Source organism: Humulus lupulus, chromosome 9, assembly GCF_963169125.1.
Source record: "Humulus lupulus chromosome 9, drHumLupu1.1, whole genome shotgun sequence".
NCBI classification, from domain to species: Eukaryota; Viridiplantae; Streptophyta; class Magnoliopsida; order Rosales; family Cannabaceae; genus Humulus; species Humulus lupulus.
The window spans coordinates 173,589,067-173,603,072 of NC_084801.1; the positions used below are offsets into that span (position 1 = coordinate 173,589,067).

Below are 14,006 nucleotides of genomic sequence, written 5' to 3' on the forward strand. Positions count from 1 at the left end.
TTTATGAGTTGTTCATTCAATAAAAATAGATTTATTACTATTGTTTTTCTTTCTTAAATTGTTGACAACTTGAAATTGATTACTCTAATGTACAAAGTCCTTTTATGAACTTTCTCTTTCACTTTCACTTTCACTTTTACTTTTACCCTCTGTTATGGTAGTGTTACTCCTATTTACTGACTACAAATTTTAAATATGCCATAGTTTGAATTATTGTTGTACGAGGTAAAAAAATGTAATTACTTTGTACGTGCATATTTCGTTTTCCAAACTTTGGAATCCAAAGTCTATATTTAGCTAGATTATTACTTTTTTATTTTAAATATATACAAAAATTTTAAGAAAAAAAAATATTTTGAAGATATTTTTAGCATTATATGAAGATTCGAAAATAATTGTTTTGGTTTTTCACAATTTTATAACCCTTGGCAAAATGATTTATTTTTTTATATAGTTTTGCACTTTGACATAGTTTTAATCATTTTTTTTTTGCAAATGGACCTCCGACACTCGAGATAGGTGGTCAAATTTTTCAAACAGGGCGAAAAATTAAAACAGCTAGTTAGAATTTTTAGATAACTGATCAAAATTTTAGACATACTATTTTACAAAAAATTATTAAAACTAGGTCAAAGTACAAAATAACTCCAAGAAATAGATCATTTTCATCGATTACTCTATTACAAATTGTCCTTATTATGTCAGATTTGCTAGTCATGTGTTGATGGATGTGGTGAAAAATAGGATTAAATGTTAAAATTTGTCATTCATTCCAATTCAATTGAGCTTCAACCTCCAATTTAATTAGTAATTAGATTGGTTTATTTATTTTAATTAGTTGTTCTTTAACCTAATTTTTAACATTAAATAGAATACCAAAAAAAAAAATACAAAATCATAATAACAATTAATAGCAATAATAAATAGATTTCATTAAACAAAAATTACTATTAAGAAAATAAACATTATCATTCAATAGTAATACACCAAGTCATCAACATTATAATTGAAATATAACAACATCAAAACTAAAAATATAATAATAAAATAGCTAACACAACCATTAATAAAACAAAAATATAAGTGTCAAAACAACAATAACCGCGTTTATTTTTTATATATAAATTGAATAAGTAGTTTATTTAAAGGTTAGACTATCTTCAATCGGATATGTAAATGTTGTGTTATATTTGGCACAAAAATCAATATGTGATATATTTGGCACAATTTTTAACACTATGTTCCAATGCACAATTATAAACAGTGATGCAAAAATCAATCTTTCATTAATGTCCATTTGATATTTATTGAAAATATACAAAAAGTAATAATTTTTCTCTATATTTTATTAGTGATAGTTAAATATAATAATAAAGTAATAGTCTAACATTTAATGTTGATAGATAAAGATAATACTAAAATAATTAAAATGACATAAAAGTAAATAAAAAATTATAGCATTTGTGGTGATGTAAAATATGCATCATGTTATATTGTGTGCCAAATTTAATACAACTTTTAGCATATTTGATGTAATAGGGTTATATATTTGTGAAACAAAAATCTAACCTCATTTTTCTTATTCTTCTACGTGAACTATGAGATGATGAATGCTTAAATAGATGCCTGGCCTCTATTAAGGGTTATGCATAATATATAAAAAAAATTGATCAAATTGACCAATCCAATTAAAATCGACTGCAAAAAATTAGATATACAATTGTAATTGAATTAAATTGAATACAATTTTTGAAGATCCAATTAGATCGGTCAGTTGACGGATGGTATAGGTGTAAAAATCCAATCCAAATGAATGATCCAACCAATCCATCTACATATATATTTATATAATTTTAAAATATATAATTTATGTTGGACTCCTATAAATTATTAGGATTTATTTTTACTATTTAGGTTGGGTTATTATAATTTATGCTTGTAGAGTCCAAGAACTTTACTTAGCTAATTGTTTAGTAGTATTATAGTATGTATAGTATTATCTTTGTAACTGTGGATTTTTGGTTCAGACCGGGAATTATTTGGACACTCATAGTAGTACTTATAGATTTTCTTAGTTTAACTTATAGTTTAAGAATATTAATTTTAACCTAAGGTTGATTAATATGACTGATATTAAGGATTATATTTATTGTACTATAAGGTTTAGATATCAACCAATAGGATTTTAAGCACATGTTATGAATGGTGATTAAGGATTAAGTATTTTTGAGGATTAAATTTAAAAAGGAGTAAAGTTTGAATGTTATAGGGTCAGTCAGCAGCTTTGAATACGTTGAGGGCTTAGTCAAGGCTGTTTACTCCATTCAAACTTAGCTAAAAATGTGTAATTTCGTGTTTAAATATTCAGCGTGTGCCGATATATCGCAGCTATAGGGGGCGATATATCGCAGCACGTAGATACGGAAAACACGAATCGATGCACGGTCGCCTCGGGAACAATGGTCCAGGCGATATATCACCTATAGGGGGCGTTATATCGCCTCCTCCAGCATATGTTCAAGCGTTTTTGAATTCTTTTCCTTTCAACCATTCAAACTCCTTCATAAGTCCAGCATCTTTTGAACGAGTCTTCAGCCTCTGCTGAACGATTATTCAAATTATTTTCACCTAAAAAGCCATTATTTTTATTCAAGTAAAATCAAGATACTTTCATTCCCAAACTCTATAAATAGGACCTAGTACCCAGCCATTATTCACCTTTTGCTCTAAGTTCAGAAGCTGCAAGTGCTAGGAGAGTGTGAGAGTTAAACACTTGGGTGGGAAAGTCATAAGCTTAATCATCTTTAGCTTATCAAACACTTTGGGAAGTAAGGTTTTTTGGTATTTCGGTTGTGGTTAGATTGGTCTTGCAAGTCTTTGAGGTAAACCCGAAACTCTATTTCATTTGTTTCATGTTATTTTCTTTCTCAAAGCCTTCTACTCAGTCCCCTAACCTCATTCTTATTTTGGTTAGGGAATCCAAGTTCTTAAGCACATAAGTTGTGGTAAGCATATTTCTCAATGGTTTAGTCTTCCTATTCATTTTCATTTCTTCTTCTTCATAAGACTCACTCTTTCTCACATGGTTTTAGGAGTGTTCCGAAAGTCCCAACTCAGTCCATCATATCCCGGTAACTTTGGTAAGGAAAATAGGATAGAATCTATATGTGTATTGTTTATGTGTTATGTTATGAAATATGATATGTTATGAATATGTTATGAATGTGTATGTTTGTAGGCTTGGGCTTATGCCCTATTTGACTAATACGACCCCAAAAAGATTATGGGCATATGCCTACTTAGCTAGTAGGACCCCACTAATCTCATGGGCATAAGCTTGTTTAGTCTATGGGACCCCAAGTAATAATGGTCATTATAATAAGTGTTTGTATTAAGTGTTATGATATGTCGTTACGTTTATTATGAAATTTATGTGTATGACTATGTGTTAGATTTTCCTTGCTGGCCATTAGACTCATTCTTTTTTGTTTTATGTGCAGGAAAATAGCTTTAGAGGCGGTAAGATTCGTGACGCTTAGAGGATGTGTATCGACGGTGAATGGAGTCAAGGGGTCGAGCGTTATTCGATTCGAGGATGTAGTCTCATTTTATCTTTTATGGTTTTATATGTATTTTCCGCATTTCTTATGTAATTCCTTTCATTTAAATCATGTTTTGTTTTTAAAGACAATGGGATCCCATATCCTTCTTAGTATTTATTTAACTCTTATTTTACAAGTTACTCAATAAAATTATGGTATTTTCGTAAAAATGTAAGTTTATGTATAGTTTCGTTAATGGTCCAAAAAGTCTAGATTAGTGGGTCATTACAATGCTGGACTCCTATAAATTATTAAGACTTATCTTTATAATTTAGGTTAGATTATTATAATTTATGTTGTACTCCTCTAAATTATTAAGACTAATCTTTATAATTTAGGTTGGATTATTATAATTTATGTTGGTCTCCTATGAATTATTAGAATTTATTTTTATAATTTAGGTTGGGTTTGCATTGTTTTGTATCATTTTTGAACTAATTAATGTTTCTATTTATATTATTTTGTATATTTTGAAATAATAATAATGATGATGTAATGTTAACTTCAACTCTTTTCTGTTTTACTTGATAACAATCTCATATAGTACCGATACTAGGTGACTCATGATTCTTTGTCATATACATATACATATGTGTGTATATATCTATATATATATATATATATATATTCAAAGTCAAACTAGACTAATACATCACTAACACAAGTGTGAAGTGGGGTTCTTGAACACCATATATAGAAAATGATCATTATAACAATGGTTGAATTCTCTAGACAGATGTGGCAAGCTGTATTCCAATGATCAATACACTACTACGTAAGTGGTCATGCGATAAAAACTGTTGATAGTTCTTGTTCCAATGTTTTAGTGGGCTTGTATTTTGTTCAAACATGAAGTGTCTAAACTCATCAACATGATTAAGGGAAATTTCATTATTAAATTGGCCAAATTTATTACAACCATATCTAATATTATGCCCCAAAAGACAAAGAAAACAAAATATTTTTGTAACGACCCAAAAATGCTAATAGGATTTAGTACTTGGGTTAGCATGGCGGAAAAGTATTTGATTATGTGATTTAAATGCATGACTATGTGGCATGCATGATATATATGATGATGTGAATATATTATATGCATGTTTATGAGTATTAGATATGCATGTGAGCCATTTATTGTTTATAAGGGCATATTTGTAATTTTGGCCCGCTAAGGGCATAAATATGATTATATGTGATATATGGTTGAGACCACATTATTATGTGGATATATTTTTAGTATACGGCTCGAGACGATCCTAGTAAGTGGATTAGCGAAATAGTCACAGCGGGGTTTAATACTCGGCTCGGGGGAGCCTAGGGGTATTTTGGGAAGTTTAATGTATATTTGGGGTATTTAATGAGTAACAGATAGTTATTTGGACATGACAGGATTAATTGAGATTTTGTAAGATGACTCAAGAAATTAGCTGGAATCAGGATTAATGGCCGTTTTACCCTTAAGGACAATAAAAAAGGGATGAGTTAGCTTAAGGGGCAATCTGGTCTTTTTGGGGTTAAGAGATTAACTCAGTAGGTTCTAGGCCTAACCAGAACCCACCTGTTCATTCCTAAAACACACAGATCCCTCTCCCTCTTCTCCCACACGTTCTTGCTCTCTCTCTCTCTCTCTGGAACTTAAGTAAAATTTGGAGAATTGAAGGAGAACACTTAGGGAAATTAAGCTGAGATTTAAGGCTTGAAGTAGACAGAGTTTAGCTGGGGGATTCAAGCTACGAATTAGGGTAAGAATCTAACTTTTAATTATTGAATTCTATTGTATTGTTTTTTGAATTTAGAGGTTACATGAAAGTGGATTCCAAGCTGGTTTTGGGTGTTTGATGGGTGTAAGAAAATTGTTATAGGTTAGTTGTGATGGTTGGGAAATAATGATAAGTTTTCTGGGTTCAATTCTGAGTTTGGTTGTTCATTGGGGTTGAATTTTAAGGTTTAGACTTGAGGAGAAACATTGGAAAAAGTGGAATTTCTAGGATTGGGGCCTCGGGCCACAGCCCTGTTCTTCAGGCGTCGCGGCTCGCGTGCTTGAAGAGGCTATGATGCCTCTGCTAGGCGCGCAGTGACCTAGGGGGTGCAAGTCGCGACCCGTGTCCTCCAGCAGGGAGGGCGTGGCCTCTATCTAAGGGGAAGGCCACGACCCTTAAGGGAAAAATGTGGCCCTAAATAGAAAATAAAGGGCAGCCAAGGTTTTTAGGCTCGGGGAGGCTCGAGGATTCAAACTAAAGTGCTCGGGATGAATTCTACTACTTGGTTAGTAGAATTCAAGGTCCCAGAGGCTAGTATTTGTTTCCAATGTATTTATTTGGATTAGAGATTGATAGTTATCCATTGCTAATTGTGACTAGGATTATCGTTAAGGCTCAGGACTGAGGATCATGCTCGGGACCGCTCTTTATTTATCACTCAGAATTCGAGGTAAGATAACTGCACCCATGTGGTTGTGTTTGGGACTAAGATTCCCTGTCTTTGAATATATGTATTGTGTAATTGTACGACTGTTGTATGCAATATGAAAGTATGACCTAAGGGTGTCGGGGTTGATGATAAGCGTACTGAACGCAACTCGGCCTAAGTGAGTCGGGATCAACTAAATAACCAGAGGGCTCGGCCTAAGGGCGCCAATACCTAATTGCTTGTATTACTGATCAAAATATATGTTACAAGTATATGTTTATCGTTGTCTAGCGTTATACCTGCATTCTACTGATTAGTTGAACTGGTTGGATTAAAGTTGATTATATGCTCTTGTTGCTATCTATACTTGTTGTTATGGTTTTCTTGCTAGGTCTTGGCTCACGGGTGCTACGTGGTAGAGGTAAAGACAAAGGGAAAATGGACAAGCGAGGCGTGCCGTGACCCGTGTCCTCCAGCAGTGGTAGCGGCAATGGCAGCGGTAGTGGTAGTGGTAGCGGCAGCGGCAGTGGTAGTGGCAGCGGCAGCAGCAGCAGCAACAATAGCGGCAGCAGCAGCGGCAACAGCAGCAGTAGCAGCAGCAGCGGCAACAACAATGGCTGCAGCAGCATCGGCAACAGCTGCAACAGCAGCAGCGGCGCCAGCAGTAGCGGCAGCGGCGCCAGCAGTAGCAGCAGCGGCGCTGGCAGTAGCAGCAGCGGCGGTAGCGGCAGCAGTGGCAACAACAACAGGGGCAGCAGCGACAGTGGCAACAGCAGCAGCAACAATGGCAGCAGCAGCAGTAGCGGCAACAGTAGTAACGGCAGCGGCAACAGCGACAGTGGCAGCAGCAGCAGCGTAGTAGTAGTGTAACGCCCCAACTCCAGGACTGCTACAGAGCACATTACAAACAGTGCTAAACTTGCTAATCGAGTCATTTGGCCAAAAACATGTAACTAAGTATGATTAGCGGTTTAGTGATTAAAAACTTTGGTTAAGATATAACGTTTCACTAGAACGTTTACTATATACATTGGGATCCCAAAAATATAATTTCAGAGTCTATTACAAGAAAATATTTACAACAGGTCGTTCTAAGCAGCAAAACAGGGTTTAACCCTAGTTCCTCTTTCAAACCTCGCCCAAGTATTGGTCGAGCAGTCGCATATGTACACGTCATCACCTAAGCTCTCCAACTCAAGGATGGTCCAGCTTCCTTTTGCCTTTACCTGCACCACAAAGCACCCGTGAGCCGAAGCCCAGCAAGAAAACTCATATGCTCATGAACAGTCATATCATGATATCAAATCATATTTGGCATGCCTAGAAAACATAGCTTTATTCGAGCATGCAAATGAATTCAAACAAGGATGGGGTATCCAGGATAAGAGATCCTGCCCTTCTGATTGGAGGACTATCAAGTCCATCCTAATCAGATGAGTGTCGCAACACTTGATGTTCTGGTAAACCATGCTGAGTGACTGCCAAACAAGTCACTAGGGGCTCAGATAAGAAATCCTGCCCTTCTGATTGGATGACCATCAAGTCAATCCTAATCAGATGAGTGTCTCAACACTTGAGGTTCTGGTAAACCATGCTGAGTGACCAACAAGCAAGTCACTAGGGCCTCAGTGCCCAAAGCCATGCATATGATGATCAAAATGATCATACAGAGCTCATAACTCTAATCAGATGAGTGAATATCACTTTGAGGTCCTGTTAAACCATACTGAGTGACTGACAAACAAGTCACTAGGGGCCCAGTGCCCATAGCCGTGTAACGAAATCGTTACCTAGGCTTTCCTGCAATGGCTCTTATCAAATGAGTGACTGACAAGCATGTCACTGAGGGCCGGTGCCCATAGCCATGTGACCTAACAGTCATGGGGCTCGCTAGGCCTGACTCTAAATGACTAGCCTTTGGCTAGATAAGCGCTTGTTTATATTCATCAAAGTTGAGGTTGGTCCTGCATTAATGCTCTTTGAGTCATTCAATGCAGAAGGTCAATTAGGTCTAATTGACATGGCTTGCGTTGAACACGCTAAGGTCGTCCTGACTAGTGAGTCAGCACAATGTGACCAGTGCCTAGTACCACTACCGAACTAGTCACAGCTTCACAGTTGATACTAACACCTTTGCCAATTCTGACTAATTGGTCAGTGCCATGCACAAGTAAGCAATGCTATCAATATGTCATTCATCCAAAAGTAGAACATTCAGCATGCTTACCTAATAGTTGTGAGCATAATATTGATCAAGCACAAACACAGAGACTCAAGCTCTGACCAATCCCATATTCATCATTCATGGCATGCCCTAATCACATGTTTCTCGTGCATCACATGCATCACACATAATCATCCAGCATGCCTCAACAATAATCATATGCAAATGGGCAAAGTCGCCAAGCATTCATTATGCTATCAATGTTTACATTTAAACATCCAACATGCATCATAAATAGCCATGCATGTCACACATGGGGTGCCGTTTTCTTACCTTCGGTCCAAGCACAGGTTACCAACAAATGAGCCACAAGCATGATCCCGATTCCAAGCCTCTAGTGAAAACCTAGTCACAACCACAAATGGTGATCCAATGAGTTCAAGTTCTAAAACCCATCCTTGAACTAAAACTTAGCCTCCAAGACATCAATCATCACTAATCCGGGTAGTAAGAATGATCCCGAGGCCTAAAACCATGTTCCCGGGGTCAAAACACCCAAACGGGCTCAAAAGCTTGCCTGAGCCGCGGCCCTAGAACCTTAAGCCGCGACCCTAGAACCTTAAGCCGCGGCCCCCAGCACAACCAGAGGCAAGCGCCGCGGCGCCCAGCAAGAGCAAAACAGGGCACCTGCTTCATCGAGCAAGGGCCGCGGCGCCCAAGAACAGGGCCGCAGCCCAACTTCGGGGCAGCCATTTTTCTTCGTTTTTAACCTTTTAAAACCTCCCAAAAACATGTCTAAACATTCCCAATCATCAAATCAAAGTTCCCAAACTCCCCAATGGTCCAAAACCACCAAAACCTGAGGCTCAAACGAACTAAAAACTCAACGATTCACAAAATCCAATTCAAGCTTAAAAACTATTAAAAACTTAAACTTGAATTACCTCCAATTGAGTTGTTTCCAACTAAATCCTTCGGGTAATAAGCTTCTAACTCTCCGTAGGATTGCTATGCCTCGATCCTCACTTGAATCCGAGTCCTAGAACTCAAGTTATCTTTGAAAACGCGATCGGGAGACGAAAAGGGAACTTTAGGGAGAGAGAACGTATAGAACGTTCTTTTTATTTTCTTAAAAGGTTAACCTAATGCTCGAGGTCCTGAAAACACCCCCGGGGACATTATAGTCAAAACTTCCAGAATTTCCCCCTAATCTTACTAACTTCAAATTTATCACCAAATATTAATTTCCATTACCCAAGTAATAGTAATAGTAGCAGTAGTAGAAGCAGTAGCAGCAGCAGCAGCAGCAGCGGCAGAAGCAGCAGCAGCGGCAGCGGCACCGACAGTAGCAGTGGCAGTGGCAGTAGCAGTGGCAGTAGCAGTAGTAGTAGTAGCAGTAGCAGTAGGCAGTAGCAGTAGCAGGAGCAGGAGTAGTAGTAGTATAGCAGTAGCAGTAGCAGTAGAAGTAGTAGGAGTAGTAGTAGTAGTAGTATAGCAGTAGCAGTAGCAGTAGCAGTAGTAGGAGTAGTAGTAGTATAGCAGTAGCAGTAGTAGCAGTAGCAGTAGCAGTAGCAGTAGTAGTAGCAGCAGCAGTAGTGGTAGTGGCAGCAGCAGCAGCAGTGGTAGTGGCAGTAGCAGTAGCAGTGACAGTAGCAGCAGGAGTAGCAGTAGCAGTAGCAGCAGCAGTGGTAGTGGCAGTAGCAGTAGCAGCAGTGGTAGTGGCAGTAGCAGTAGCAGTAGCAGTAACAACAATAGTAGTATGAGTAGTAGCAGCAGTGGCAGTGGCAGTAGCAGTGGCAGCAGCAGTAGTAGTATTAAGCGTAGTAGTAGCAGTGGCAGCAGCAACAACAGTAGTAGTATTAAGCATAGCAGCAGCAGTAGCAGTAGCAGTAGCAGTAGTAGTGGCAGTAGCAGTAGCAGTAGCAGCAAGAATAGCAGTAGCAGTAACAACAATAGTAGTAGGAGTAGTAGCAGCAGTGGCAGTAGCAGTGGCAGCAGCAGCAGCAGTAGTAGTATTAAGCATAGTAGTAGCAGTGGCAGCAGCAGCAGGAGCAGGAGCAGGAGCAGTAGCAGCAGCAGCAGTAGCAGCAGGAGCAGGAGCAACAGTAGCAGCAGTAACAGCAACATGAGCAGCAGCAGTAGAGCAGGAGCAGTAGCAGTAGCAGCAGCAGGAGCAGTAGCAGAAGCAATAGAGCAGGAGCAGTAGCAATAGCAGCAGTAGCAATAGCAGTAGCAGCAGCAGCAGCAGTAGCAGTAGTAGCAGTAGCAGTAGCAGTAGTAGTAGCAGCAACAGTAGAGCAAGAGCAGGAGCAGTAGCAGCAGCAGCAGCAGCAACAGCAGGAGCAGTAGCAGTAGGAGTAGTAGCAGCAGTAGCAGCAATAGTAGCAGTAGTAGTAGCTGCAGCAGCAGCAGTGGTAGTGGTAGTGGCAGTGGCAGTGGCAGTGGCAGTGGCAGTAGCAGTAGCAGCAAGTAGCAGTAACAGTAGCAGTAGTAGTAGCAGTAGCAGCAAGTAGTAGCAGTGGCAGCAGCAGCAGCAGTAGTAGTAGTATTAAGCGTAGTAGTAGCAGTAGTAGCACTAGCAGCAGCAGCAGCAGTGGCAGTGGCAGTGGCAGTGGCAGTAGCAGTAGTAACAGTAGCAGCAGCAGCAGTGGTAGTGGCAGTAGCAGTAGTAGTAGCAGTGGCAGTAGCAGTAGCAGCAAGTAGCAGTAACAGTAGCAGTAGTAGTAGCAGTAGCAGCAAGTAGTAGCAGTGGCAGCAGCAGCAGCAGTAGTAGTATTAAGCGTAGTAGTAGCAGTAGTAGCACTAGCAGCAGCAGCAGCAGTGGCAGTGGCAGTGGCAGTAGCAGTAGTAACAGTAGCAGCAGCAGTGGTAGTGGCAGTAGCAGTAGTAGTAGCAGTGGCAGTAGCAGTAGCAGCAGCAGCAGGAGTAGCAGTAGCAGTAACATCAATAGTAGTAGGAGTAGTAGCAGCAGTGGCAGTGGCAGTGGCAGTAGTAGTGGCAGCAGCAGCAGTAGTAGTATTAAGCGTAGTAGTAGCAACAGCAACAACAACACTAGTTGTAGTTGTAGTAGTAGTAGTAGTAGTAGTAGTAGTAGTAGTAGTAGTAGTAGTAGTAGTAGTAGTAGTAGTAGTAGTAGTAGTAGCAGTAGCAGCAGCAGCAGCACCAGTAGTAGGAGTAATAGCAGCAGTGGCATTGGCAGTAGCAGTGGCAGTGGCAGTGGCAGTAGTAGTAGCAGTAGTAGCAGTAGCAGCAACAGCAGTGGTAGTGGCAGTAGCAGTAGTAGTAGTAGTGGCAGTAGCAGTAACAGTAGCAGCAGGAGTAGCAGTAGCAGTAACAACAATAGTAGTAGGAGTAGTAGCAGCAGTGGCAGTGGCAGCAGCAGCAGCAGTAGTAGTATTAAGCGTAGTAGTAGCAGCAGCAATAGCAACACTAGTAGTAGTAGTAGTAGTAGTAGTAGCAGCAGCAGCAGCAGGAGTGGCAGTGGCACTAGCAGTAGCAGTAGCAGTAGCAGTGGTAGTAGCAGTAGCAGCAGAAGTAGTAGTAGCAGCAGCAGCTATAGTAGTATGAGTAGTAGCAGCAGTGGCAGTGGCAATGGCAGTAGCAGTAGCAGTAGTAGTTGTAGCAGTAGTAGCAGCAGCAGCAACAGTAGTAGCAGTAGCAGTAGCAGCAACAACAGCAGCAGCATCAGTAGTAGTAGCAGTAGCAGCAGCAGCAGCAGTAGTAGTAGTAGTAGTAGTAGTAGGAGTAGTAGTAGGAGTAGAATTAGGAGCAGTAGCAGTAGTAGCAGTAGCAGCAGCATCAGTGGTAGTAGGAGTAGCAGTAGCAGCAATGGCACTGGCACTAGCAATAGCAATGGCAGTGGCAGTAGCAGTAGTAGTGGCAGTAGCAGTAGCAGCAGGCGTAGCAATAGTAGTAGCAGTAGCAGCAATAGTAGTAGGAGTAGTAGCAGCAGTGGCAGTGGCAGCAGCAGTGGCAGTGGCAGTGGCAGTGGCAGTGGCAGTAGCAGTAGGAGTAGCAGTAGTAGTAGCACCAGCAGCAACAGCAGTAGTAGTAGTAGTAGTAGTAGTAGCAGCAGCAGCAACAGTAGTAGTAGTAGTAGTAGTAGTAGTAGTAGTAGTAGCAGCAGCAGCAGCAGCAGCAGCAGCAGCAGCAGCAGCAGCAGTAGCAGTAGTAGCAGTAGTAGTAGCAGTAGCAGTAGCAGTAGCAGTAGCAGTAGCAGTAGCAGTAGCAGTAGCAGTAGCAGTAGCAGTAGCAGTAGCAGTAGCAGTAGCAGTAGCAGTAGTAGTAGTAGTAGTAGTAGCAGTAGCAGCAGCAGCAGCACCAGTAGTAGGAGTAATAGCAGCAGTGGCATTGGCAGTAGCAGTGGCAGTGGCAGTGGCAGTAGTAGTAGCAGTAGTAGCAGTAGCAGCAACAGCAGTGGTAGTGGCAGTAGCAGTAGTAGTAGTAGTGGCAGTAGCAGTAACAGTAGCAGCAGGAGTAGCAGTAGCAGTAACAACAATAGTAGTAGGAGTAGTAGCAGCAGTGGCAGTGGCAGCAGCAGCAGCAGTAGTAGTATTAAGCGTAGTAGTAGCAGCAGCAATAGCAACACTAGTAGTAGTAGTAGTAGTAGTAGTAGCAGCAGCAGCAGCAGGAGTGGCAGTGGCACTAGCAGTAGCAGTAGCAGTAGCAGTGGTAGTAGCAGTAGCAGCAGAAGTAGTAGTAGCAGCAGCAGCTATAGTAGTATGAGTAGTAGCAGCAGTGGCAGTGGCAATGGCAGTAGCAGTAGCAGTAGTAGTTGTAGCAGTAGTAGCAGCAGCAGCAACAGTAGTAGCAGTAGCAGTAGCAGCAACAACAGCAGCAGCATCAGTAGTAGTAGCAGTAGCAGCAGCAGCAGCAGCAGTAGTAGTAGTAGTAGTAGTAGGAGTAGTAGTAGGAGTAGAATTAGGAGCAGTAGCAGTAGTAGCAGTAGCAGCAGTAGCAGCAGCATCAGTGGTAGTAGGAGTAGCAGTAGCAGCAATGGCACTGGCACTAGCAATAGCAATGGCACTGGCAGCAGCAGCAGCAGCAGCAGCAGCAGCAGCAGCAGCAGCAGCAGCAGCAGCAGCAGCAGCAGCAGCAGTATTAGCAGCAGCAGCAGCAGCAGCAGTAGCAGCAGCAGCAACAGTAGTATTAGTAGCAGTAGCAGTAGCAGTATCAATAGCAGTAGTAGTAGTGGAGTTTTATGATTTTTCACTGGGTCTAGAATTATGGTCGTCCCCCGCATCATCACGAGCACCAACATCCAATGTCGGCTAAAACAATAATAAAGTATAATTATTATATGATTAAAAAACAAAGATAGTGGTGGTAATATTTTAGGTAGTTTGTTCTTACTTAACAATCTAAGGAATGAAATATACTTGGCCTCGTCTATCCATAGTCATCATCCATTTAGCTATAAGATTCACCTTATTATTTATACTATCATCATTTCCAATAGAAAGATATTCGGTGTCAAAAAATTTGTGTGGCTGTCGTGAATTTGGGTCCATGCTTTCCCAAATACATTTGTAGAATCAATCACCCATATTACATATTCAAAAATATTTTCAATTAATAATATAACATATCATCAAAAAAAATTGGGCAGAGTTTCCTCTGTTTTCTATATCATATCTCAGATTATTAGTACCTATAAATTCAATTCAAACAAAACACAATAATCAACATACACAATTTCATCCATAAAGCACTGCAGCACACACAATTCACAGAACCTACTTCACTAAGACACACATGTTCTCAACCTTATGTTATCTCCGCAGCACACAACTTCATCTCAGTACCTACTTCACTACGGATGCATATCTAAT

At 40.2% G+C, this 14,006-nt stretch overlaps 2 protein-coding genes across 2 annotated transcripts; one reads left to right on the forward strand and one right to left on the reverse strand.

Annotated features, from left to right (window-relative positions):
- Window positions 1–102: 102 nt before the first annotated feature.
- Window positions 103–8,255, reverse strand: LOC133800312 (uncharacterized). Its single transcript, XM_062238268.1, has 3 exons — window positions 8,239–8,255; window positions 6,594–6,897; window positions 103–180 (listed from the first exon to the last, which is right to left on the reverse strand). Exons 1-3 carry the CDS (start codon window positions 8,253–8,255, stop codon window positions 103–105), a joined length of 399 nt encoding a protein of 132 aa, XP_062094252.1.
- A 3,375-nt stretch (window positions 8,256–11,630) lies between these two features.
- On the forward strand, window positions 11,631–12,719 carry LOC133800313 (uncharacterized; the record flags this gene model as incomplete). The annotated part of the gene is made up of 1 exon (XM_062238269.1): window positions 11,631–12,719. A coding segment is annotated over one exon (1,089 nt), but the record flags the coding sequence as incomplete, so codon positions are not given.
- Window positions 12,720–14,006: the final 1,287 nt, after the last annotated feature.

Bases quoted from the DNA above. Each gene is read 5' to 3' on its own strand.
- LOC133800312 (XM_062238268.1), bottom strand. The intron at 181-6,593 runs GTTGCCGCTGCT...TAAAATTTGTAG, and splicing joins CTGCTGCTGCTACTGCTGCT to TCAGTAAATAGGAGTAACAC.